Source organism: Camelus dromedarius, chromosome 4 (genome assembly GCF_036321535.1).
Source record: "Camelus dromedarius isolate mCamDro1 chromosome 4, mCamDro1.pat, whole genome shotgun sequence".
NCBI lineage: Eukaryota > Metazoa > Chordata > Mammalia > Artiodactyla > Camelidae > Camelus > Camelus dromedarius.
The window spans coordinates 37,390,961-37,418,534 of NC_087439.1; the positions used below are offsets into that span (position 1 = coordinate 37,390,961).

The 27,574-nt window shown below is 43.5% G+C and overlaps 1 protein-coding gene and 1 long non-coding RNA gene across 5 annotated transcripts in view; one reads left to right on the forward strand and one right to left on the reverse strand.

Annotated features, from left to right (window-relative positions):
• The window catches only part of ITGB6 (integrin subunit beta 6), a 70,941-nt gene extending 67,432 nt beyond the window's left edge, over positions 1–3,509 (reverse strand). Inside the window, exons 1-3 of one of the 3 annotated variants that reach the window (XM_010985584.3) lie at positions 3,357–3,509; positions 3,102–3,177; positions 2,284–2,363 (exon numbers count right to left, since the gene is read on the reverse strand). In XM_010985584.3, the coding sequence (XP_010983886.1) occupies positions 2,284–2,363; positions 3,102–3,162 (141 nt within the window). In that variant the 5' untranslated portion in view covers positions 3,163–3,177; positions 3,357–3,509. Of the gene's footprint in view, positions 1–2,283; positions 2,364–3,101; positions 3,178–3,284 lie in introns of those variants that run through there. The other 2 variants (XM_010985583.3, XM_010985585.3) reach the window with 2 other exon arrangements.
• The window catches only part of LOC116153024 (uncharacterized), a 344,527-nt gene that overhangs the window by 224,191 nt on the left and 92,762 nt on the right, over positions 1–27,574 (forward strand). The window lies entirely within an intron of this gene.

Here is a 27,574-nt window from a genome sequence, read left to right on the forward strand (position 1 = left end):
GTCCTAACCTGATAGCCAGGGCTGCTCTAGAGCTGGTGAGGCTACAGGCAAAGTTGAACTTGAGGCCCACTGACTCTCACGCCTGGAGAGAAGTGAACCAAGCTCATATTGTTTCTCCTCATTTGTTAGAATTCTAAGCTATTTTTGCTGTTTTACCAGCATTTCTTCTGAAATTGATTTATATAATTTGTTATCTATCAGCCGGGCCTGTGCATATTGGAGACCCTAGAGATGTATAGCAAATTCTGTAGTTTCCCATGATGTATCTAAAGAAGACAGTGGCTTAACAAGACCTCAGAATCCTTCTTAACACTGTGTCACTGCTACACCTATAATCACCGTGTTTGCCAAAATCTCAGAGATGATATTAACCCTGGAATCTATTTTCTATCTGCTCTAAGCAGAAGCCTAATTTACTTTTTGTTCCAACTGTCTCTACTGATATAATTATTTCTACTATTAGAGCAACCTCTCATAATAATCTGGCCTTAAAATTTGATAACAATTTGACTATGGAGTATTACCCACAAATAAAGCTATCAGTGGTAACTTAAGATGCTCTCTTAAAATGAATGCTAAAAAAGCACTACAGTGAAAATTTTAGAGGTGGGCATTTTGTTAGACTGATTTGTTGTTTTATGTCTCTGGCATGAAACTAACATTGACTACTGCAAGGAGTCAATATAAAAAAAAAAAAATACACGGGTTTTTCCCTCTTTGTATGTTTCCAAACCTGCTTTTGATACGTGTGCTCAAAACAGAGTAATTCCAGGCCTTTCTGCTTGAGCCCATTGGTGGAGGCAGCAGCCAGGAGTGAGCTGGGTTTGCGCTTCGTGGTCTGCAAGGCCTCCTTCCATGGACACATGGAACTTGGAATGTGGGTTTTAATAGTGACAGGCCAGTCCTAAGTTGGGTGACCAGGTTCATTCTCCTTGAACATGCTCCTCAGTTCTTGCTGAACTTGGCATTTGTGTGGTTTGATTTGTATTTAGATTTTTTTTTATGACACTCAGTAGAGAACTATTTTAAATCAAGGAAGCAGCTCTTCACACACTTATTTTAATGTGTATGAATTACAAGGTCCTTGTCTAGCAGGAAACACTGCATAGGTGTGTTACAGGAGTTTGAATGTTCATATCTATTGGGTATTGTTTTGGGAGAAGCCTGCAAATGCGAAAAGCACCAAACTTGAAATCAGAACATGTGAGTTCAAGGCACAAAGGGCCACTCCATCAGTTTTTGTTTGTTTGGTTGGTTGGTTGGTTTCTTTGACAAATAATATCAAAGTTTCTTTTACCACTAACGTTCTGTTTTATAACTCTGGCTGGCAGTTGTGCAGGGTCATGTGATCACATGAAAAAAAATGAGAAATTGAGAGTTGGCGGGATTGTCTTAGAATACCCGAGATACACTTTAAATTGTGGGAACGTAAGCTCCTTGAAGGCAGAGACCATACCTTATTTAATGTTAGAATCCCTTGCATGTCGTGTGGTGCACTTGGCACTTACTAGGCACTCCAATAAATATTTACTGATTAAGACAAAGCTGTGCTCAATATTTAAAAAAAGAAAAAGAAAGAAAGAAAAGAAAGAGAAAGAGCAGCCCTTTCTTACCAGGAAACATTCACAGGTGGCTCTGTAGTGTCACAGGAGGCAGTGACTCAGGAGAGTTTTTTATACATTCCCCAGTCCCTCTTCTGCTGCTGTCACATAGTTTTTGGTTTGATCAGATGAGGAATGTCTGTTTCACGCTTTGTCATTGGTGTGGTACAGAGTCAGCAAGCTCATGTAATTTTTAACAGAACTGGAGAATGTCTGAACAGTCAAACCTTACCCCAAACCTAGAATGCTTCTTTTAGATCCCAGTCAGTGATTCAGACAGGATGCTGGTTCCCAGATGGAACACAACTGTGATACTGAAATCCAACATATGTTGAACTTTAGAAAATATCATCTCTGTGATCTCTGATTACCCAGAGCCTCAGCATTTTACATGTAAGCAGTTCAAAATCGGCTTTAAAAATAAGAGGGGGAATCAGGTTCAATAAAGAACCTTGAGTTAAGCATATTTCAGAATAATTTGACATTCTCTGCCTCCTCAGACTGCTTTTGAACGTAATCACACAAGTGGCACTGTGAATCTCTAATGCTTACAGTTTCCTTTCCTGACTTGTTTTACTCCAGTAACCCCGCAGAAAGCCAGACGCTATCGGAACAATCACTGAAGGAATCATCGTAAATGTAACTGCACTTTTTACAAACACGTCGAGGGCATTTGTTTTACCTCCTGAGAACACCAGGCACACTGAGGTCCGGCGAGCAAGCAGTCTTCGCAGGTTTCTGCCCCTCCCACGGCACAGCCACCTGTTTAAGCCCAGCAAGACACAGGGATTCAGCACACTCTCAGCCACTCGGTTTATGCGCCCTACGGCTGTTAAAGTGCTTGAACAAAACTATATCAGAGTTTATGTTTCAGTCTTCAAAGAGAAGTCCTTAAGCTGTTAGCTAGCAATCCATAGTGAAGTTCATATTTTACATCTATCACACTGGAAATATGTATGTCTTATTAGTCCAAAATAATCATTCTCTTTTTCCTTAAAATATGAAAATGCCTCAATGTTCACAAACAGACTTACCATCCTCATTCAACATCATCCCCTTTAATTGCTCAAAAATTATTTGAATCCATTAAAGAATGCTTCTGTTTTAAATGCACAATATTTTTACTTTAAAAGTAAATCCCTTTTCTCTCTCAAGGTTGTTACTCTCAAGCGGAAGCCCTCATTGTACAATAAAATAGTTAGAAAAGTTACCAAAATGGTTGTCATGAAGTTATTAAGAAGTCCTAGTGTGCAGTAATGCTGTTTAATTCTCCTCATTAAAGTGCCCATGCAACCTTTGTATTTATTTACCTTAAGCCCAGAGCATTCACTGCGGGAGCAACCCTGCGTCTGCCTGTAATCTCTTAAAGTGTTCGCTCAATAGCAAAAGAGCAATTGAACAGATCAAATAAAAAATGACTTTCAGATCCAGTTTCTCAACCAAATGACAGGTTTGTCAGGCATACCACAAAAGCAGTATCTCGGAGAACTTGGGTCTTACCTTGTACGTGATCATTCCTTCCTAGAAATAGAAAGAGCAGGCAGAGCAGTTCAATCCCCATCCGTTTCAGTTCTCGCTGTGCAGACAGATTAAACATGAATTACCTTCAACATCACAAGACCAAAGCTGAACCCCGTTAAAAATCTTTCCTTCTTGAAGTGTAAAATTTTAAATACTACTTACACTGCTTCGAAAAGAAACTTGAGATGTAAATTAAAAAGTTTTCATTAAGACTGAAATGAAAATAGAAGCTACCTGGGCAGGTAAAGAAGAAAAGCTGTGTTTAAGAGCAACTTCAACATGGTTTACTTCCTTGTTCTCCTTATAAGGAATGCAGGTGTACAGTCACCAAGAAGGTGGGGAAATTCATTCAGTAGAAATTTTTGTGTAACTTCTATTAGTCTCTCTGCATCCTAGAGAAAGTTGATACCTTTAGTAAAATATTGATCAATGAAATGTCAAAAGAGAAACTGAAAAACGATCCAAAGTTGTTTCTAAAATAATTGTAATGTAAACAGTAAAGATGAGAAGTAAAACACAAATATAGAGGTTACATCTAAGGAGGGTTTTAAAAAGGAGCCAAAGGAAAAAATACCTGAGATTTTTGTGTTCCATTGTTAAATCCTTTGCAGAGAATTGAAATGAACTCTGAAAAATAAAAAAATTATGATTTTACAATTTAGAAGGCATGCTAGGGAAAAAATACTGTGTCCCCTTGTTTTTCAAGTTGGATGAAAGATATTTTCCCATAAGTATAGAATTCTTATTTAAAAGCATTATTAGAAAAAAATATATAATATATTAAAATCAAATTAGACCAAAATTAGTCTCAAGCAACAGCAACAATGGAAACAGAAACAGCGGTGCCCAAGACTCTGAATCCCTCCGGATAGTGACCAAGTTCTCTTTCTCAGGGACTGTCTCTGCTTCCAGCACACCATTTGGCACATAGAGGATATTTATTTGTTGAACAAAAAAGTGACAAATTAAAAATATCTACAATCTATGGCTAAATTCATGAATTCGATTATGAATTTTTACTAATATATTCAAACAGTGTTTGGGATTTGTAGATGCTGCAAATGAATGTTCACTTCAATACTCTCCAAACTGCCTGATCTTAGACAGGCTGCTTTGTGTCTGGGCTTATGTCCTGGGAGATTATCTTTTAAAAGTATATTTATAGGCAAGCATGTGAAACCTGTGAAGAGAGGAAAACTAATTATAGACTACTCAGGTTCTTCTCAGAAGGTTGTGTTCAATTTTGAACTCCATCATACACAGGAATCTGGAAGAACATGGCAAGAATCCTACAGAGAGAAACCAGAATTATTAAAGAATTGGAAGTATGCCTTTTGGGAGAAAAATAAAGTTATATAAAATCAGTTGATTTAGCTTGAAAAAGAAAGATTGAGGCACAGATTACCTGTGTCCCTCATATTACTTCTAGATAATACTTGCATCCTGTATTAGCTGTCATTCATTCATTTATTCATTCATCCATCCATCCATTCATTCATTCAGTAAATATTTATTGAGCATCTACTTTGTCCCAAGCATTGTTCTAGAAGCAGAGGATATGCCAGTGAACAAAGCCAAGCTCTTGGCACATGAAGCATATATTCTAGTGAGGAGACACAGATTCTTAAAATCAGGCTGTCATGGGGCTATGTAAATGATAAAGCCATGTAAGAGGAAAGAGGGGTAGGAAGGGTGTGTTATTTTATTTAGGATGGACAGGGAAGATTTCTGTGATTACTTGATGTCTGACAGAGCCCTAAATGACTTGGGCAATAAAGTGCAAAGGTGTTTTCAAGGTCAGCAGAGTACAAGAAAGGAGAGGGAGGGTGGTATCAAGTGAGGTCAACTTTAGAGGACGAGGTCAGATTGTATGCAGTCTTGACCTTGAGTTTTATTCTAGGTGTGTTGGAATGCCATTGGAAGATTGAAAGCAGGGGAAAACTATTATTTAATTTTTAATAGTTTTTAATTTTAGAAGAATCACTCTAGCTGCCGGGGAGGTGAGAATGCATGGGGTAAGAGTGTAAGGTGGGAGACCAATTAAGAATTTATGGCTCCTGTCTGGGACAGAGACAAGGTGATGGGGACCAGAATGTTGGTGATGTAGGAGGACAGAGGTGGTCAGACAGGGGATAGAATTTGAAAATAGAATGTGCTTATAGACTGAATGTGGGTATGGAAGAAAGAGAGACTTTTAGCCTGAGCAACTGACTGTATGATATTCTTTCCTGAGAGGGTAACCCTGGGGAAGGATCAGGTTTTGTGTGGAGAACGGGACTCAGGAACATGTTAATTTGGAGACGTCTAGATGACAACCAAGTGAAGATGCCACACAGGCAGTTTGATATTTGAGTTTGCAAATGGGATGATGGCAAAGTGTCAACTGTAAATTTGGGATTACCACCATAGACTTAAAGACATGAGGCTGAATGCGATCCCCAAGGAAAGGAAGAGCTCTGAGGACTGAGCCCTGGGGTCTGACAACATCTGGATATCAGGAGGAGAAGGATCCAGTAAAAGAAGCTGCGTTCTAAAGAACAAGCCTTCTTGCTCAAAAGGAACCTACCTTTGTTGGAAGATGATTCTCTTAGTTTCTTTCAAGTTTTAGAAGGCACATAATGCAGTTAGGACAGGGAAGCTGTATTCCCTGCTTGGGTTGTGAAGTAAGTGGAGGAAAGGCTTAAAATGCAGGGTGGAGAAAAGGGGCAGAATTTAAGAGAAGATATAAAGCAGAACAAGGTTTCAAGAAAACATCCTTCCACTCTGTTTTTTAACTTGGCACCAATATGGATAAGCCATACCAGGCTGTGCGATGGAAGGGGAACAGTCTTGCTTCTTGAAGATGTGGTGCCTGGTGCCCCCTCCTGGAAAGTACCCAGACACACCCGTGTGGTTGGAGGCAGCCCTAGTGGTTCCCTGAACTGGCCAGTACAGCACAAATTGTCTCGGATGAAAACTCGGTCCCCTTAGCCAAGCCAGACAGGTTAATTACCTCCGTTTCTCTGTGTATATGGACTTTGAAGTGGGAAATACAGATTAAAAATCAGGGATTCAGTAATGGGAGCTGAAGCTGGTGGAGAGGACATCACATTGAAGGAAATGTGATGATTCGGGAGTGAGCTGTTTTAGGAGGATTCGGCAGCTATGAGGAGACAGAAGCTGCAGGCAGAAGAAAAAAAGCTGTAATGAATAGACGCGGGTGGGTTGAGAGTATCACTAGTAAAGGCAGCCGAGAAGGGCCCCCGAGCCACGTGAGTGTGTATTCTTACAACAAATTACCATTGCTTGCAGGAGGTTGAGTTTCGGTTTTCTCTAAAATCAAGAGATCCTAAGTCACACCATCCTGTGGGTGCCAGGACAGACTCCTACCATCCCAATTGCTCAGCTGAGGACTCTGACTCCATCTGGAGGTCTGACCCACTTCAAGGGCAGAGCAGAGCACCACGCAGCCCAGGGAGGCAGCACCTCCTGCACTCCACTCTTCATCTGGCCTTTGCTTCTGAGATGTAGAAATGGGCTGTCTGCAGTGGAGCCCTGACCTCAGGAAGCCATGTGAACCCATCTGACTCACTGAATTTGGCTTGGGTCACTCCCAGCCCCAGCCCCTCCCCCTCATTCACATCAGAGTAACAATCTAGGACCATCTGGGCAGCCCCAGGGCACCTCCAAACACTCCTAGGAGAGGAAACGCTGCATAAACCTGGCAGGAGCCAATGTGAACCCTGGGGACCTTAGTAATGACTGCCAGCTCTCAGGATGACCTTGCTATGTTATCTGCTTTATCTCAAGGACTGGTGACAAGTCTTCCTCAAGTTGTTTTTCTATGGAAACATCTTCTAGTGAGTAGCTAAAAGAAGACAGTGGAAACGAACGCTTTGCCTTTGGATCTGGAGCTGGTCGAATTGTGTGTGTGTGTGACGTGCTGCATGGCGGGCTGCTTGCGGACGGAATGCTGGGGCTGACCTGCAGGTGTGCCACTCAGGAAGCACAGAATCTGGAAGCGGACACCTTTTTTCATATTTCAAGACCTTCAGAAAAATCCTTTTAAAGAAGGATGTGTACCAGTTTCCTGGCATCTCAGTTTGTATGCCCACAATGTGCTAAGTGCTAGAGAAATTTTTTCTGGCCTAGGCCTTATATTCTGGTCTGGAGTTTATTTTTTTTTATTATTATTGTGGTAAGATATACATAGCACAAAATTTATCATTATACCCATTTTTAAGTATAGAAGTTAATTGGCATTAAGAACATACACATTATCACACAACATTCACCACGATCCGTCTCCAGAAATGTTTCCTCATTCTAAACCCAAACTCTGTACCCATTAAACAATAACTTCACATTTTCCCCTCCCCACAGCCTCTGGAAACTACCATTCATTCTGCTTTCTGTCTGTATGAATTTGAGTGTTCTAGGTACCTCATGTAAGTGGGAAACATACTATAAATTCTTTTGTGCCTGGCTTATTTCACTTAGCATAATGTTTTCAAGGTTCATTCACATTGTAGTATGTATCAGAATTCCATTCTTTTCAAGGGTGAATAATATTCCATTGTGTAGACACACTACATTTTATTTATGCATTCCCCTGCCACAGGACATTTAGGTTATTTCCACCTTTTAGCTATTGTGAACAATGCTGCTATCACTTTTGGTGTACAAGTGTCTATTTGAGTCTGGTCCTACTGTATATCCTTGGAGATAGCATTTATCTCTCAGGACTTTAGTTTCCAGACAATGAAGCAATGATAATATCCACTTTTCAGGATTATGGTGAAGATTTACCATTCTGGGATGAATCCAGATTTTATAGGGCCTGAAGATTATATAATTGAGGGGAGGCACTTCTTTAAGAAAAAGAATGCAAATGGGAAATAAGTTGGATATGAAACTGTATATTTATTTAAAATGAGAGCGAGAGGGGAAAAAAAGTGACAACAAATTACTGAAGCCTTAGAGATTCAAGGCTCTTTCCTCTTGATAACACATCAAGCAGTTAACTGGAAATGCTTAGCTAGAAATGCTTCCTGATGGTAATCTGGCTTCCCATCCCACCTGGAGTCACCTGAAAGTCCCGGTCACTCCCAGGTAGCTGTGCAAGCCAGGGGCTGGGACTGAGGCTTCATCTGTTTATGGTAAATCCCCATCTGATTTCAGTCATGATTCGTGTTTACTGTAGAGAGCTTTATTGAGCCCTTCCCGTGTGTCAAGCACTGTTAAATATTTTATTAGTATTGTCTGATTTCATTCTCACAATACCCCTATGAAGTGAGGACTGTTTTACCTCCATTTACCAGATGAGGAAACTGAGGCAGGAGGAGCTACATAACCTGCCTCTGGCTGCACTGCTGCTCAGGCAGCAGAGCCCTGGAGACAGATTTCTACCCCTATCCAAGCTCCACATCACCATACCAACTGCCTCCTGGTAGATAAGAGATGTCCAGGGAATCATAAAGCAGCTGTCAGCGAGAAAGGAAGTTCCCCAAGGAACTTTAGATGTGGTTATGTCTCCATCTCTAGACCCCTTGTTCGAGCCCTGGCTCTGTGTCCAGCTGTGTCCCTCTTGGTTTGTTTGTTGTCCATCCTGTGGATCATTCACCACCAAAAATGAGACAAAACTGTGGTCCTGGGTTGTACAATCCTTTTCTTATTCCTCCTCTGACTTAAGTCCTGTAAAGATCACTTAAAAACAAACAAAACAGGAAGGAAAGGTGACAGGGCTGTCGGAAGCTGGGCCTGGCACTGAGTCCAGGAGAGGGCAATTGCCTGCACTTCCTGTAGCCTTCAAGTGACTCAGGATTAACTCCTGGTTCTCTGGCCACAGCCACCCTCCACCCCACCTTGGAGCTCAGGAGTCAGTCAACTATGAGGGAAAGGAAGATGGTTCTCACTTTGCAAGTCTGACCCCGATCTTGTATGTTAGACCTGCTTGAGAAAACCATTCACCTCTGGTTTTAGAAATTATTTTGAAGTCCTAAAAGAACTGAGCTCCTTCTGTCTTTTAGTTTGTGGAATAAATCCAAAGACAAGATTTTCCGTAAAATATCTGCGAATGTGAGTTTAATCTGATCTGACTCTGAGAACTAGACTCTCTTTTCACGTTCCTGTCTTCCCATCTATGAAGCAAATGGTCTGTCACGGCAAGAAGTCCCTGTGAACAGACGGAGACACTGATTGCAGAGTGACTCACTCATTCACAGCTTGCAGAACTGCTGAGCATTCTTTTCTCTTTTCTAAGAGATAAGCAGTCTAACCAGAAGTTAGGATTCTTGGTTTTAAGCAATATGTTTTTTTCTGATGAGCACCATCTCTTACTTCTGGGGCTGCAATGGGCAGGGCATGACTAGTAAAAATTGTCTAGTCATGCCCTGATTGAATGAGGAATTCTCATTCATTCATTAATTTACTCACTCACTCATTCAGGAAGTATCTATTGAGATCCTACTAGGTGCCAGGCACTGTTCTGGGGGCATAGTGTTGACTAAAACCGACAAAGTCTCTGCCTCGTGGAGCTTATGTCCCTGTAGAAGAGACAGACAGTAAATACTCAGACAAATAAAGATATTAGGTGGTGATAAATGCTGAAAAAAATAAAGAATGGTAAGAGGTCAGAGAGTAACCAAGGTGGGGTGCTCAAGGAAGCCTCTGATAAGGTGGCATTTGGCGGTGCCATGGGGAAGCAAGGGAGGGAGTCACACAGGTAACTGGAGGAAGAGCAAGTACCAGGTTCTAGGCAGGAGTGTTTGGGGGCAACGGAGGTGGCTGGTGAGACTGGAGGGGAGCAAGGGGTGAGCACAAGGGGGTAATAGTGAACAGAACAGAACGGCAAGGGGGCACTGGGGAGTGCATCAGGAGAGCCCCGTGGGCCGCGGTCAGGGCTCTGGATTTGTATTTTGAGTGCAAAGGGAAGTGTTGATGGGGTTTTGGTGGGTCATGATGTCGCTTGTGTTTTGAAAGGATCACTCTGAGCAGACTGTAGAAGCTTCAAGGATGAAGCAGGGAGACTTATCAGAGGCTATTTCAGCATTTGAGGCCAAAGATGATGAAGGCTAGGATGAGGAAGGTTGTGAGAACCGGTTGGATTCTGAATATACTTCTGGGATAGACAGGATTTACAAATGGACTGCTTGTGGAGAAGGAGAGAAACCAAGGGCCCAACAATGACTCCAAGAGTAATGCAGACACCTGTGCAGTAACCCCAGCATCGCCAACAGGTCTCTCCAGACACGTCACAGAGACTTTGTACAGTATGTGCCCATCGTAAGAGCCATTGTGAGTTCTATTGGACTCTCTTAACCCGTGGAACCAGGTGGAGTTGTGAGTGTGCAAAAGGTGTCTGTCGCAGCGCAGAAGGGCAGAACGATGCAGAAGTGCCCTTTGGTGGGACTGTCTACATGCTTCTGTTGTTAGCATTCCTTCAGTCCAGTGAAAGTCCGATTAGGAGGCATCTTCTGTTCTGGAATTCTCCACAACTTGGCATTTGGGGAGCAAAAGAAAACCTGTAATACCCCAGGGTCCTGCCGTCCTCTCTAGCTGCGCTTGGAGACCACCGAGGTCAGTAGCAGCAGCAAAAGAGTCTGCCCTAGCAGATTTTAAAAAAACACATTCCTCAGTAGGCCTCTCACTGTAAGGAGGCAGATGAGATGGGCATATTTTACTTAAAGACAAAATCTTGTAAAGTAGAAGGCTGTCTGATTTCTTTTGACCTTAAAGATGCAATTTCTGCAGCTACAGCATGAAGGAAGGTTGTCATTCTTTAACAAGCTGGGAGAAATGGTGGCCAATGATTATGTTTGAGGAATATCCTCGAGGAGGTCTGTGGAGGATTTATTACATCTGAGGGACTTCTCTGATTGTCGCTGATGCCCACTTACTGAATCCTCTCAGTAAGTTTCTGCAAATTCAAATAGGGTAAAGGATTGAGTGTGATGCCAACACTCCAATCATTAAAAATGTCTAAACAACAGATTATTCTAAAAAGCTATTCAAAATGTCATTAACCTGGAGATGTCTCAAGAATTAGAAGAGGAGAAAGAAGAAAAGCCTTTAAAAGCAGACTTCTCTGGCATCTAATTAAAGAAGGTACATTGAATTTTTATACAACAGAAGCGGTGGATCTATACACTGTTGGGCATAATTACTTTCAGACCAACAGTGGCTCCAATGGGGTGTCAGATGTGAGAGCTCATTTGAGGGAAAACTGCCTGCCTGTCCTGCAGCCTGTTGTTTCCACACCACCCTGGGTGAAGCTGTGCTTGACGCCCATTCCCGAAGCCAACACTGGGGAGCCGGGGGAGGGAATGACAGGGTTTCAACCCATGCCCCGTGCAGCTAACAGCTCAACTGCAGTTTCGACATTTATGAATAATTTTCTGCATATCAAGGAGATCAAAGTTTTAACGTTCCAGCCCAAACACATAAAATGAAAGTTTTTTGATAGAAGAAAATTGCTGTTGGTTGCAAATATTTTGGGAGGTTTTGAGGGGCAAAGATTCCTTACATATTAATGAAATTATGATTATTTTGGACATCAATAGAGTAGTGTCCAATAGCATGGAAACTGCTGTTGTCAGCCCTGGTCTCATTCCAGACATTGGTGGATTGTTGGACATTTGTTGCATGGTGTAAATTAGTCTTGAAATGGTTTAGCGTCTAGACTTAAGGCAATCAGGGACTAGGAAGACAGGATTTAAATATTAACTCAACCAACAGAGCAATTTATTTTTATGTATGTTGCTGAAGGAAGAGCACTGAATAAAGTATGGACTTTAGATAATAATAATGTATCAATATTATTTCCCAACCTGTACTCTGAAGAGATGTGTTAATCCTTGTCCTGATAATGAAATGTTCCTATAGTTTAGTTAATACAGACGATTAAATCTCCCCTATTAGAAAGTCATGATGCACACTAACCTATTAAGCACCACAAGAAGCCCCACAGTGAAGAAAATTGCCTACCTTTGTTTAATAATTAAACAGAAAAGTATTTGCTTAAGGAAAGCCTTTTTTTCTCTAGGTACTTATTAGCATCTCTGAATCCATTTCCACCTAATATCGTTTCAGAGGTGCTTGAAGAGAGTAGAGATGTACTGAAAATTTTATGACATTTTACCTTTCCTGCTGTCAAAGAGACCCAGAATCAAATTTTTAAATTATAGCCAAATTTCTGAAGAAAATCCAGATATGAATCCATTTCCTGCTGCATTTCAAATGTATTATATGATTCTAAGAGCTTTCAAGATGGCTTTTCTTGGGAAAAAAAAACACCTCTCTTTGCTGAGGGAAGTCCAGAGGGCAGGTCCATTTCAATGATAGTTCAGATCAAGCACTTAGAGCAATGATGACTCACCTCCAGACTCAGTCCCAGGCCTTGACTTTGGTTACTTAAAAGGCCCAAACAGCACAGTCTTAGCTAGGCCAGGTCCCTTGTGAATGGATTGCCAGCGCCGCTGTATGGTGCCCGCCTGTGACACACCCTCCCCTGGGCAGAGGCTCCCACTGCCGCTTGAGTCTGCCCTTCGGATGTTCCTTTTTTGGTGAAACAGCCCATCTTCAAGCTTTCAACTCTCTATCAGTCAACCCGTCTTGCTTGCGGAAGGTCTAGAAGAGTACTTCCCTTAAGACAACAGCATTCTCCTTTTTGGGTAGGAAGCACCTCCTCAGGTGAGAAAGTGTGCAACAGTTTGTCCACACTTGTCTCCCTTCCTTCTTTCTCAGGCCCTTAGGAGGCACGGCTTCAGGTGAGGTGAGAACAATCCGCCTGAGTCTGGCCCTCCGCTCCTACGCCCTCATTCTCCTGGGAAACCTCACTTCTTACAATGGTCAGTTTTATGTCCTTCTTTAACAATAAAAGTGTTATTCCTTCAACGAGATGGAAATCTAGGCAAATAAGGAAGAAACATGTGATTTGTCTGCCTTGTCGGATGTCAAAACAGCAGTCACTGTAACCCATTCTGCTTGTTTTCCCAAAAAAGAAGGGAAAATACGATGTAGGTTTCTTTTAAAAATTGAACCAAGTAGCAGATTTCAGACAACCTTACTCTTAAAATGTAGAATCAAAATACAGCATCATTTTACTTAGAAAAAAACCCAAACTATTTAGCCTGTTTCACGGAACACTACAAGTACTAATTCCTTGGACTTGATGCTAGCTATAAAACAACAGCTAACAATAACTGTTAACAACGGCCCTTACAGTGTGCCAGACACTTTAAATCTTTATCACACTGTGAGGTGAGGTACTGATATTTTCCCCCTTTAAAAAATAATATTTAATTTAATTTATTTTAGAACAGTTTTAGATTAATTCAGAGAGTTTCCATATTCCTCACCTCCAGTCTATTGGTAACATCTTACATTAGTATGCTATATTTGTTAATAAACCAATATTGATACATTATTGTTATCTAAAGTCCATACTTCATTCAAATTTCCTTAGTTTTTACTTAATGTCCTTTTTTTGATTCAAGAATCCCACACAAGAGTAAACAATAAGGATCTACTGTATAGCACAGGGAACTATATTCAGTATCTTGTAATAATCTATAATGGAAAAGACTCTGGGGTTAAAAAAAGGAATCCCATCCAGAAAACCACATAACATCTGTTGTCATGTCTCCTCAGGCTCCTCTGGAATTCTCTCCATTATACAAAAAGAAAAAGTGTGGCACAGAGAGAGGCTGAATAACTTGCCCAAGGTCTCATAGTTACTAAGTGGAAAAGTTGGCCTTAAATCCAGGCAGTCTGATTCTAGGCATGTGGTTAACCTTTGTCTATTGTTACCCTAATCGTATTATTTCAACGTGCATTTCTTAAGTTATTTGTCAGTTCAGGCAGCAGAGAGGTGAGCATAGCTGTCCCCAGTGCCCCCAGTCAGGAACTGGTCATAGTCACACGGGCAGTTTTCAATAATAGGACATTGGCTCTCTGACTCTCAGAGCCTTGAGTAGATCCTGGAGGAAGTCAGGTGGCTTAAAACAACAGAAATTTATTCTCACACAGGTCAAAAGGCCCAAAGTCTAAAGTCCAGGTGTTGGCAGGGCAGGTTCTTTCTGGAGGCTCTGAGGGAGAAACCATCCCATGCCTATCTCCTTGCTGCCAGCAATCCTTGGTGTCCTTGACCTGTAGACTCATCACTCCAATGTCTTGTCTTCACATGGCCTTCTCTCTGTGTTCTCTGTTTCTGTCTTTTCTTCTTACGAAGACACTTGTCATTGAACTTAGAGCCCACCCAAATCATCCAAGATAATCTCAAGGTCCTTAACTTAATTACAGCTGCAAAGACCCTTTTCCAAATAAGATCACATTCACAGATTCTGGGTAGATGTATCTTCTAATGGACCACCATTCAACCCACTACAGGAGCTGGTAATGCACACAGGATTGTTGTGTGGATTAAATGAGATAAAATCACATGAGGTACCCAATACCTGCTTAGATATGTTTAAACAATGGCCACCATTTTTATTATTACTATGCTGTGCAACTTGAGCCCCTCCCATACAAAAATGTTAACTTGGGCAAATGTCTCAACTGAAAGAAATGCATTCATCTATGTCTAGTTTATAGCACTACTACTATCCTCAACAATTGCTTCATATTACTAAGAAGAGTTTCTGAACTTAATCCTGCCAGGAGCTTCACAAAGCTGTGTGAATTCAGCCTCTCTTTTTCCTTTTCGAGGTGCAAGCCATGAAGGGCATCCTCAGTCAACACTTTCAGCCAGTGACACTTGTCAGAAACACAAAAGGACTTTAAGCTTTATGAACCACCTCTTCTTCTTGAGAATTATGAGCTGGGGTCCTGAGAAGTGAATTTCCTGTCCGTTGCCCGGGCTGATAGACATGCAGCAGGAAGAACAGCTGGGCAGCCTCAGCTGTTTCTCTGCCCTTTGGTTACCCTCTGTGGTCCCTGGAAACAGCAGCCCCAATTTCTGATCTGGATCTTTATCTCAAGGACAGAGTTACAAGTCAGCGCTGAGCTTTCCATCCCCACCCTACCACACCCCTACCCCATTTGCATTGCTGCTCCACCCTCTGCCTGCGCTGTCTCCTGCGGTCACTTCCTGGCAGACACAGGACTTCCAGCTGGCTTCACTGAATTCCTTCTGCCTTTGTCAGAGAGCCATAGAGTCTCAGAATGTTAGAGCAGCAGGAAGGGCCTTTAGAGAGCCAAGTCCTACCCGACTCCATTGTCTCTCCCATCTTTTCTTCATACAGCCAATCAATAGATTTGCACTGAGAATCTACCCTGGGTAAGGCAAGATGCTAAGTGCTAGATACAGTGGTAACTCAATGGGCAGCTTCGCCTTTACATTCCTGAGTAGGTATCCACACTATCTCCCGTGTGCACTAATAGCTTATGTTTTACTTGGAAACAGTCCTTGAATATGCATGTTCTTAACCTGGGGTCTATCTGTTAACAGCACCTGGCAAGGGGGGTGGTCCATGACGTTGGAAGGGGAAATAAATTGTTTCTTCATTTGCTCTATCCCAGACTGAAATTAAACATTTCCTTCCGTTATAAATGTAGACAACAAACCACTGTCATAATAGCAGTACCTGTAACTCTTACCAAGAGAAATCGCACATATTTTCCATATCACTTCAGCTGTCGTATTTATCTCAAAATGTTGTCAACACTTATCATTGTGTCAAAATCACAGTAGTCAGCGGGGAGGGTATAGCTCAGTAGTAGAGTGCTTGCTTAGCTTGCACAAGGTCCTGGGTTCAATCCCCAGTACCTCCATTAAAATAAATAAATAAACTTTTAAAAAAACTTAAGAAAAACATGCTTGGGGCTCTCTTATTTAAAAAAAAATCACACTAGTCATTAGACTGACCACTGGGCCTTGTTAAAGTGTTAATAAAGACGTGCATGTGTTACTATAACAAAAAATTGTTTTTCAGTATTTCAATAACTATTTTTCAATCGAATTGGTTTTCTTTCTAATTGTATGAATTTTTCTTGAGAAATTTTAAAACATTTGTTTCTGAAAGGGGTCCACTGGTTTCATTAGACTGCCAAAGGGGTCACACCAAAAAAAAGTTTGGAACACCTAAGTATGGAAAGGAAACGGGTCGTGCCAGCTGAAGACCCTTTTTCTAGACCTTCCAAAATCTACTGAAATTTCCTTCATCCTTTTGTCCCTGAAGTGAGATTGAGACATTAGACATACAGTGGCAGGCCACACAATTGTTCCTGGGTCACCTAATTGAATGTACCAGTTGGCCCTGTAGAACGTAAAACAAGCATGACCTGGGGTTTCCAGAGTGAGGGATGTATGTGGGAGTTATGTGGTCAACTTTCGACTACTTTTGATGTTGGTTAAGCTTATACTTCCAGATCTTTCTGAACCCTGAAGTTAAGAGACACCCTGAGTTTTGAGAGATCCAGAATTGAAAACAGGGGTTCTTAAAGTTTTAAAGAACTTTATGCATATAATAAATGTGTTGACTTAGACATCTGTCATAAATCCAACTTTTAGTCAACCTATACTTTTTTTTAACCTTCCTTGTAGGTATCATGTCACTAAACTACCTGTGGTGATTGTCATTTGGGCAACACATTGAATGTTTTGTTAAATTAAGTAAATTTGGCTCTTTTATTTTTCAAAGAATTGGATAAAAAAAAATAAAGGTGCTAATGATATTTATTCAAAAAAAAAAAAAAGAGATCTCATGAGCTTAGAAGCCATTAGGTAGAAAACAGTACATATTTTAGCCTCATGTGGATGCTTGCTGAACTGTGGGCTTACTTATGAAAGAAAAGAGCAAAATTAAAAAGCACGTATCAGAAGCACACCACTGAAGACCACGCAAAGCGTGGGTTGGATGGGATTGAGGGACAAAGCTTTTTAGCTCTCTGAGAGCAGAATCTCCCTCCCCCATTTCAAGGAAGTATTTTGATTAGCTTTTTTTTTTTTTAATTGAAATATAGTCAGTTTCAGTGTGTCAATTTCTGGTGTACAGCAAAATGTCCCTGATTAGCTTTTATACCATTAACTTCTTATACACATTTCCAGGAAAACAAGACTGTCTGGCTTTGGGACAAATAACTTAAACAATTTACATTTCACTATTCTTAACTCCCATCTCCACAAACAACAGTAATAATTCCTATACCAATAATATGATTTCCATCACCCTCCAAAGCTGCCCACCTCTCTGTCGGGCCTCTCAGTTAAAGAGAAGGTGATTAAATAGTCTTTAATACACTTTACATGGTCTTTAAGTGATCTCTCATTTCCCAGTCCTTTTTCCTCCACTCACACATGACACAATCAGCTAAACACTGCTTTTGTTAAGTCAACCGTCTTTGGTGATTCTCCATAACCTGTAAAATAAATCCCAAATACCTTAACCTGTCATTCAAAGCCTTCCATAACTCTGCCCTGATCTATTGTTATAACTTTCTGTGTATGACGCTCCTGTGCAAACTATGGCTTCTGCTAAACAGGTTTTTCCCTAATACCCAGCAGCCCAACTTTTACCAACTTCTGCTCAGTCACTCACTTCCTTGTTGGACATGCCTGCACTCATCACCACATTTGCTTAGATTTTACATATTCTGTGCATCCTTAATAGCCAAGCTCAAGTCCAATTGCTTTAGCAGTACCTTGGCCACAATGTCTACCCTACATGAATTTCCATGGTCCTAAATATATTACTCATTTGGGATTTGTTATAAACTATACTGAAGTTGTGCCATTTATTTTTTAAGTAAATTGCATTTCATTTTGTTGGAAGAATTAGCATAATTTCAAGCACACACTAGGTGTTCAGTAAACTCTGGCTTGTTATTTACTGATTATTTGATCTTGGGTCCATAACTTGACTTATCTAACCCTTAGTCTTTTCACCGGTAAAATAAGAAAAATTGCTACCTTGCAATGTTGTTGTTAGAATTAGAGACAATATTTATCAAGGGTCTTGTATAACAGGTAATTAATGGATTACTAACTGATAATTAGTAGATTATCATCTAGTTGGAGAAATAGATATAAATTTTAAAAAGCAAATTCATACAGAGAAGAATAGTAACAAGGAGCTAGAAGACTTAATTCTCCTCCAGACTTGGCCTCTTAATAAATTAGTGATAAATTTTATGCTCATTCCTTTCCAAGTTCTCAATTTCCTCATATCTAAATTCAGAAGAGGTGGTGTGTATGGGATGGAAAAATCCCCAAGGTCTTTTCCCACGGTAATGCACAACAATTCTAGAAAATTTAAGAAGAGCATGACCTGTAATTCTGACTTTTGAGGAGTGTAAAGGGTGGATGGTGTTTATTCAGGGACATTTTTCCTAAGATAAGATTTGAGACAACTCAAAGAAATGAAGGGCACAAACTGGTTGGAAAAGACAGTGAGGAAGGGGCCAAGAAGAAGCAGAAGCAGAGGTTAACATCAAAAGCAAAGTCTTAAAAGTATCTGTGAAGAAAAGCATCAGATCCCCGGCTGGATCTGAGGAACTGGGACTAAGATGCAGTTGGACATAAAAGGGAGGACCAGTTGCTGAAGGCCTTAGACACTGGGCTGCAGAATTTAAGTTTGAATTGTTTGGTAATAGGGACCTGCTGAAGGTTCTGAGCAAGAGAACAACAAGATGATAATAGCATTTAGGAAATACCATCTTGGCAACCACTCCACTTTTGCTGATATATTATGAAGACACTAGGGGGCAGGGAGACCCAGAAAGATCTGTGGGAATACTTTGATCGAGGCCAGATTCGATTAGAATCCATTATCCCCTGGGACTTAATAATCCAGGTGTGAGCTGATAGGATCTTTGACTAGGATAGGGTGATAGATTGTTTTATTGATCAAAATATTCATTTTCTCCATTTATGACCACTGATGTCAAGCTTGACTTGCAGTGCTCCTAATTGAATGAATACCATGCGTCCCTTCCTACTGAACTTGGCAGAAGCCATGTGGCTTTCTTTGGCTAGTGAAATATGAGTGGAAGTGTTACATGCTACTTCCAAGCAGACTCTTTAAGGGCCCAATGTGAGGTCCCGCTATCTTCTCTTTCCCCTCTGCCATGAAACTAGTAATATTCCTCATAGCAGCTGCTCCATTAGCCTAGACATTGAGTGGAAAGGGTGTGGATAGAGCTGCCATTGACCCAGAGCCAACACTCACGTGTGAAGAAGTAAACATTGCCATTGTAACCCATGGGATCTGGAGTTGTCCCTGCAGCCTGTTTTAGCCGTAGCTGAGGATGCAGATTATGGTAACAGAAGGGAGAAGGAGCTGCTAATTTAACGAGGAAGAGGAGAGCAGCACCTCACAAGCTCCGGGCACTAGGAGGTCACCTCAGCCATAATAAGAACCCTATTAAGATTTGGAGGTAGGTGGGAGACAAAGGGCTGACATTAGGGCATCCAAAGGCAGATTCTTCAGGTGCCAGTCCTAACCTGGCTTCCTTCCTACTCCTCACTTTTCTAAATTGACCCTGATACAGGGAGGGCAGCCCTAGATCCAATAGAAAGTGGCATTTCTGGGCTCCCAAAGCAGATCACTGAGTGTGGTAAACGCCAGTCACAGGAATTTGGCTTTTCATCTGTCGGCAATGGGGAGTCTCATGAGATGACAGCAGTGCGGTGGGAATGACTGTTGGACCCAAAGCAATGATTTCGATGGACTGGAGATGGGAGAAGGGTATTCATAAACCTAGGCAAGAGGTGAGGGGATCTGATTTAGTGCCGGGCCATCCAAGTGAAGAGGGATGGACATTTTAGAGATCAAATTCACATGGCTAATTTACAGACTTCCTACTATTTGATGTCATTTTTGTCCTTTATATTACACCTGAAATCAGTGAACCTTCCAAAAAGGTTCTCAACTCTCATGATCAACCTATCAGAGTCAGCCTTATCCTCCATCTAATTGCCAAGCCCACTTATCTATCATAAAAATGATAATAATAGCTATTTAATATCAACTATGCCTGGCACTGTGCTAAGCATCTGGTATACAGTAGACCCCCTTATCCAAGGGGCATACATTTCAAGACCCCCAGTGAGTACCTGAAACCACGGATAGTAATGAACCTTCTATACACTAAGTTTTTCGTATGCACACACCTATGATAAAGTTTAATTTATAAATTAGGCACAGTAAGAGATTAACAACAATAACTAATAATGAAATAGGCCAGTTATAACAAGCTGTTGTATTAAGAGTTATGCGAATGTGGTCTCTCTCTCTCTTTCAAAATACCTTGTACAAACGTAATGCCGTTTCTGATTTATCTAAGCACTTGTTACACACTGTAGCTGTAACTTCTGCAATTTAAGGTGTAACAGTAAAACCAGCACAAATTTCTGCTTCCTTCTTCATGATTCAATGAATAAAAGACCTATTCTTACCATAGTTCTTAGCTACCTTAGCATACAAATTTTTTTCTTTCCTTATTAAGCTAAGAATGTTCACCTCTTCACTTAAAGTACTTTACGGCTTCTCTGGCAGATCCAAAGTGCAGCATCACTACTCTTAAGCTTTGGGGCCATTAATAAGTAAAATAAGGGTGACTTGAACACAAACACTGTGATATTTCAACAGGTGATCTGACCTGATAACCAAGACAGCTACTAAATGACTAACAGTGGGCTGCATGGGATGAAGGGATAATTGGCAGTCCAGGTGGGACAGAGCAGACAGAGCTGGATTTCATCACAATACTCAGAACAGCGCACAATCTAAAACTTAGAAATTGCTTATTTCTGAAATTTTCCATTTAACATTTTCAGACTGGGATTGACCACAGGTAACTCAAACTGCAGAGAGCAAAACAGAAAATAAGGGGGGATGACTGCACAGTTTTCTCATTTAATCCTAACTATGAATGAGCCATTTGTTAAACTAATGTCTCTGAGCTCCGGACCCAGCCCCCTAGGCCCTGCCTGCTTTGCGGTGCTGAAACCCGGACTCGGCAAACGACATTTCTGCTTTGCCAGCTGCGTCACGTTGGGCTCTGCCGACAGGGGCCGTGGAGGGAGGCTGCGGGCTGGGGGAGGGGGAAGGGACCTGCCGCTTCTTGTCTGCTTCCTGTTCCAGAGCCTCCCCAGCGACGCCTCCTGCCCCAGCAGGGGAGTTCACTGCATAACGATGGTCGAATCCAGTTTGCTGTTTTTCCAACACTCCAGAACCAGCCTTGTCCCACTTGCTCGAAGACCCCAGTGCCAGCCAGCAGAGCCCCTCCTCAGAGCTCTCATGCCTTGTGAGAACCTCCTTAAGTTTCTAAGTTAACAATTCTAGATCCTTCCCTTTTTTCTCCTAGTCCTAAGGGTGGTGGCAGTTGCTACCTCAATATTAGCGGAGTATCTTTCTACTCTTTCAGGTGTCTAGGTAGTAACTTTGTACCTGGCCAACAATTTCTTGTATTTTCTGTCTGCTGGAATAACTGGTGTGGTTTGTCTCCTGCTGGGACCCTCATTGGTACAGTGAGGTAAATCTTATTATTTGTCTTTCCTTTTCATAAATAAGGTAACTGATGCTTGGCACTAAGAGACATTAAGTGACTTATCCAATGTCATGCTGACAATAATTGAATTTAAGTCAGGATTCAGGCCCCCTTTTAACTCCAGAGCCCTGCTCATAACTGCTCCTGTCTCTGCTTCATGTTAGGTTTCATTATCTGGCTCATTTTCACAGCCTTCTCTCCTTTGGTCTCTGTGTACCATCACTTGGCAGGCTGCTCCTTTCCCATGCCCTCCGGGGAGTGGGCAGCGTGGACAGCAGCAGTGCAGCCAGCTTGGGCCCAGAGAGATGGTCCCTCCAGCTGCTGCTGTGCCCACACCTGCCACGTTGAGGCTTCAGGACTTGGCATCCCTGGAAGCACTTTGCAGCTCTGGCTGTGCATTCTCTCTGCTTCAGAGGGTGCAAGATGGATCACCGGGTGTGCAGCTGGGACAGCCGGGAGGCCCAGGGAGGGAACACGCCTGGCTGGAGTGAGCAGGCAGTGGGATCTGCTGGGGGCTCCCCAGTGTTTGGCCTGTTTGTTTGAGAAGGAGACAGACGCTTTAAACCTTGGTCCCCCGTGAATGAAGCCAGCCCAAGGTGATGTGGTTTTGCTTAGCCCCACAGCTGGAATATCCTTCTTCAAGCCAAACAAATAGAACAATGCAAATAGTCCATCCTCTCAGCAAGTGGTTTCCAGCCCTGGGGTCTCCCACAGGTCTGAAGCGGAGGCCTGTGGAATGGGGGAGGAGGTGAGCCTCAGCCCCGCTGCTCCTCCCAGAACCCTCCTTGCTGACTCCTCAGCAGAGCCTGGAGGAGAGGGAAGACACCAGTCTCAGTCAGACCAGGCCTAACCCAGCCTGCTCTCTGCCTCGTGCCCCTGCCACCTGCTCCACCTGGCTCTAGGTGGGATGATCAGCTTAATACCTGGGAGGGGGGTGAGGGGTGGCCTGGGAGGCAGGCAGGGCCCTCATGCCATCACAGTGTTCAAAGGTTGAGGCTGGGAGGATCAGTCATTGGCACATGACTGAGAATCGTGGAAGGTCCAGCTTGTTGATCGTGCCCCAGATGTTGATGGATGGGATTAACTGAAGAAGCCAATGGTTGCCTACAGTGTTTCAGGCACTAGATAAAGATGCTTACTTAATTCAGATAATTTGCATAGTGGAGCTTTTGGGCAGACACCATTCAGTTGTTGATTTGTCTGTTTGTTATGATGATTTCCCTGGAGACAGAGGTGAAGTGTCTTGAGGAAGGGGCAACTTCTTTTTCAATGTGCACGAAGGCGCCGCCTGGGTGCTCTTAGTCTACTCCCTTCCTCACACATATGCCCCACTATTGATTTCTGTTTGCACCTATTGGCATCTAGATACAGTAGATGCACAGAGCTCTTTTCTTTCCTCTTTGAAAGGAAAATTGGGGAAGCAGCTGCTGGAGGAGGGAACTGGTGTTCTTCACCTTCGTCCTGCTTGGAGGACTCTGAACTCTGGCCATGGGGCAGATGGCCAAAGCAGATAAAGACTGCTCTGTAAGCCTCGGGAAGGTGGTGTGTGGTCAGCAAACTGCCTCCTGGGAAAGGAGACTTTCTCCTCTCTGCACGGTGCCCAGGGCTCTTCTGGCCTCCGAGGACTGCAGGCCTTGGGATGGGAAAGCGGCTGCACCTTTGGCAGGGACCCTGCCCACCCCAGCCTGGATGGTGGCAGAGGTTTCCTGCAGCTTTGTGACTGAGGAATAGGGACCAGGGGGCACCTGGGACTGGAGATGCTAACTGTCTTTGTGGGCACAGCTGCCAACCTCCCAGACCTAGGAGTCAACCACCTGGCAAGAGCTGGGAGACCTTTGGTCCACGCTGAGATCCTGCTGTTTTCATTCAGCAAATACTCAGCGAGTGTTTGGGAAATGGAGTTGGCGGTTTTATCCAGTGTGTTCAGGGTGGTCCTGTCTAAGGAGGGGACATTTTATCTTAAAGACTGTAGAGGAGGAGCTGACCTGGGTAAAGGGGCATTTTAGGAGGAGGGAACAAGTTAGAAGGCCTGGAGGAGGGAGCATGTAGGCTGCTCTGGGTGCCAGGCCCATCTGGGTGTGGGGAGAGCTGTGGAGGTGAGGATGGAGAGCTAGCAGGGAAACAGACCATGAAGGTCCTGGAGAGCACTTGGGTTTTCCTCCTGATGAGACGGGAAGCATTAGAGGGTTTTGAGCAAAGGAGTAAGGTAGTTTGATGTATGCAGATAAGGGTCTGAAATCAGCAGCCATTTGAGGTTTGCTTATAGCAACCCTTGATGGAGGTATTGTTATCCCCATAGTAAAAGCAGGGAAGCTTTGCTTAGAAAATTTAAGTGACCTACCTACATTAGCTGGGGTGGAACAGGAGCTGGGATTTAAACCCAAGCAGAATGAGCCATGCTTTTTATCACTGATGGCTACTGCCTCTCCACTGCTGAAAAAGCTCATTATGCTGCAAGAACCTTTTCCTTCTAGCCTAGCAGTAGATGTGACAGCATCTTCCATGCCTGCCAAGTCCTTTCTGACCTCCCAGGGATTTATCTCATTGCAATCATCCTTTCTACTTGCTGGAACGCCCACCTGCCTGTGTTTTTTAGGGGATGCAAATGCCTTTGGGTTAAGGATCTTATCTCAATTTACTGGGAGACCCTCCAGGTTTCCAGAGATCTAGTCCCATTAAAGCCTGAACATTTATTTAATTAAAAACAAGTCCAAATACTGAGGCTTGGGAGACTGCCTGCCTGCTAATACAAATCTATAAATCCCACTTCCTGCTGCTTCCAGGCTGACTGTAAATACCCTGAAAATTCAGCTTCATTGGAAATGTTTTGACCATTCTGCTTCTGGCTCAATGGGTAGTAATAAATAAAAATGAAAAGTGGTGGGAGAAAAACTGGATTACATTTATTTAAAGCTTAACCTGACTCAGCTCAGGGAGGGTGGCTAAGGACTGCTGGCTTGTTCCTGTCATGTCTGAGTTCCTCCCTTCCTTCCTAAACCCAGGCCCTCAGGGTCTGGACAGCCATCTCCTGCCTCTGTGATGATTCACCTCCAGCTCTGAAGGTGGTGGGGACAGATGAGTCAGTTACTATAATTTCAGAAGGAAGAGCTGATGGAAAGAACCTTGGTTTTTCTATCCAATGAGGGCAGTTCTACATTCCCAACCCACAGCAAGCACCAAGCATTCACAAGGACTACCTGTCCTACAAGGGAACAGGATGTCAGGTTGCGGGTAGTCTAGGAAACCTGGATGTATGGCTGTCATAAGTTGTATGAATTTGAAGTCAGGCTTTTGGGGCAGCCTGAATTCTCTAAAAGGGGTCTTACCCTGTAAGGACTGATACATTTCCTAGAGCGTGCATGGCCTTCCTGGTAACAGCAGCTGTAATGATGCAACAGGAATGATTACTGTGCACCAAACAGCCCTGAGATGCTGCTGTCCCAAGGCCTTCTGAGCTTGCCTGACAATCCCTGGGAGATCCATTTGTGAAGTCAACTCTAAGATAGTCAAACTTCCCAGAGCAGGTGGCAATGCTGCCTGGATTCCACGTAGGACCAATGTGACCAGCCAGTCTACTGAGCGGCCCCAGGGACGCCAGGAGGCATAAATGAGCTATAGCTGTGAGCTCCTTACTCTGCCGCAGCAGGCATCTGCCGACCCTAGGGCCATTACCGTCCTTTTCAGTCACAATGCCCAGCCTTCCTCCCTCCCCTACACTGACACTGGGCTTTTTTCTGACCATTCAGAGGTCCCTGGGCTACTCATCGATGGCAACAGCTCATCGCTTTTAGGCCAGCTTTTAAGTCTCCATCCTGTGCACAGATGAAGTTAGCGCTGGCATCTGCAGGGTTCACCATAACAGCCGCAGATGGTTGATTTCTGTCCTCTGCTAACATAGCACACAAACATGTGTGGGCACACACCCACAGACCACATACACTCAGAGGTTCCCGATCTATAGGACAGAACCAAATGTGTGAATCTTTTCTAGAGTGGGGGTGGCTAGACTACCGCAAAAGGTAGAGTTATCTCATGAACTTCTTATACCTAGAATTCAGCTCTGTTTAAGTAGAATTGGTTTATTTTTCCTGGGGGTGTTCATGGGAAAGGACCTGATTCTCTCAGTATCATTAGGATACCATATTCCAGAGGGTCCCCTCTGGAGGTGAGCCTCCAAGTCAGAAAGAACTCAACTCTTGTTGACATTCACTTCCTTCAGGCACCAGATGCTCAGTACCCACTGTGTGCAAGATCCCCACAAGGCTTTGGAGGATGTCCGGATGCGTAATGACAGTCTGCCCCCCAATGAAGAAAGCTGAATTTCTTTGTCAGTAACAATGGAAGATAATTACATACATTTAGAGTTAACTCCTTAATAGATAACTTCACAGACCCAATTGGAATGGAACCCTTTGGGACAATCTGGGGCACTTTCTGTGGGAGTTACAGGGCCATTGTGGAGCAGGAAGCTCTTCCATATTTTGTAAATGTAGGCAGAATGGGATCCTCGGGCAGAAGTGATTACAATTAACTTCTGTTGATTGATTCTGCCTGTTTAAGTGCAGAGGCGGAGCAGCGGGTGGCTTGGAGCACCATCCCAGCAGCCGACAGAGGGCGGGGTGCCACAACAGGGCCATTGTTCTGCCCATGGCTGCCTCTGGCTCCCCCTTGGCATTGATACCTAATTGCCTCCCGACTGAGGAGGTCTGAACCTGTTTACTGAGCCTCCTTGGCAGTGGATGTAACCAAATGTCCCCAGGCCTCACCAGCCTGTGGGGGCCAATTAAATCACATTTTCACTCAAATTTTGCTAGCTGAATGCCCCACCTCCATGACCCCAGGCCTCCACACCTCCCCTTTCTCAAGATCTCTCTGCTTATTTGGGGAGAGCCCACAGGATGTATGGAGTATGCTCAAACATGGTTTACAGCTCGTCAATGTTCATGGCTCTTTGGTCATTGGAAACTGCCCCTCTGCTGGTGTCTTGTGTGCAAACTCTTCTGCCCAGGGGTCCAAGTCTCGGCTTGGGCCCCACCTGTCCGGGGGGCCGAGCTACTGGCTGGGGCCTCCATGAGTTTTCGGCTGTGCAGACCTCACCGGTGGCTTGGGGATGCGTTCAGCGGACGGGGACTCTGGCGCTGCTCAGAGGCCAGCACCGTGATGTTCTTCATGGAAGCCTTCCTTGTGGCGCCGCCCTCGCGGGGGTCGGGTCTTCCAGCGACGCTACAAAGCTGTGTCTGGGCCCCTGCCCCACGTGCAAAGCACCGCGGAGCTGTCTCCGGTCATCCCTTCTCCTGCTGCGGCCATGCCACATTCCTCGCAGAGGGCAGGAAAACACCCCCGCCATGCCCTGTGTCGTTTTTGTTGTTGTTGTTGTTTTTAATAGTTTGAGTCCCAAAGCTGCTCTGCTTGTGCCTGAGCGTCCAAAACTCTCTGGTGCAAACGGCTCCTCAGCTTCCGGCTCTGGCCTCGCTACCCGCTCCTCCCCACTTCCCGGGGCTCCAGCCCTGCTAGGCTTCCCTCCATCGTCTTGCACCCGGTTCCCCTTTCTCCATTTCTCCCCTAAAGTCCATCTCTCGTTCATTAAACTCTTCCCTGTTCCTTCAGCTAAAAAACAAGATGGTGCAGCTCAACCGTGCAAATAAATCCTTGGAAGCTGTGGGTGAGTCCTGGTCTTGGTCCCGATCTCTGCCGAGGCTCAGCCAGCCCTGCCTGCTGTAAGGAAGCACTAGGCCTCTAACATGCATGTTCCTTTTTCCGGCATCAGACGGAAAGCAGCTTATAGCTTCTTGGCAGCAAGATCCTTGGATTCCTTTTCCTTAATTTCCCCACAGTTTCCCACGAGGATCAAATGAGATAAAGTGGTAAAAGTTATACCTAAATTGCAACTGGCCATGTCAATGTAATCAAAGGTTACAGCATTGCCTACTGGAGATGCTCAAAAGATCCCCTTATGGAATGGCTATTGGCCGTGATACTTA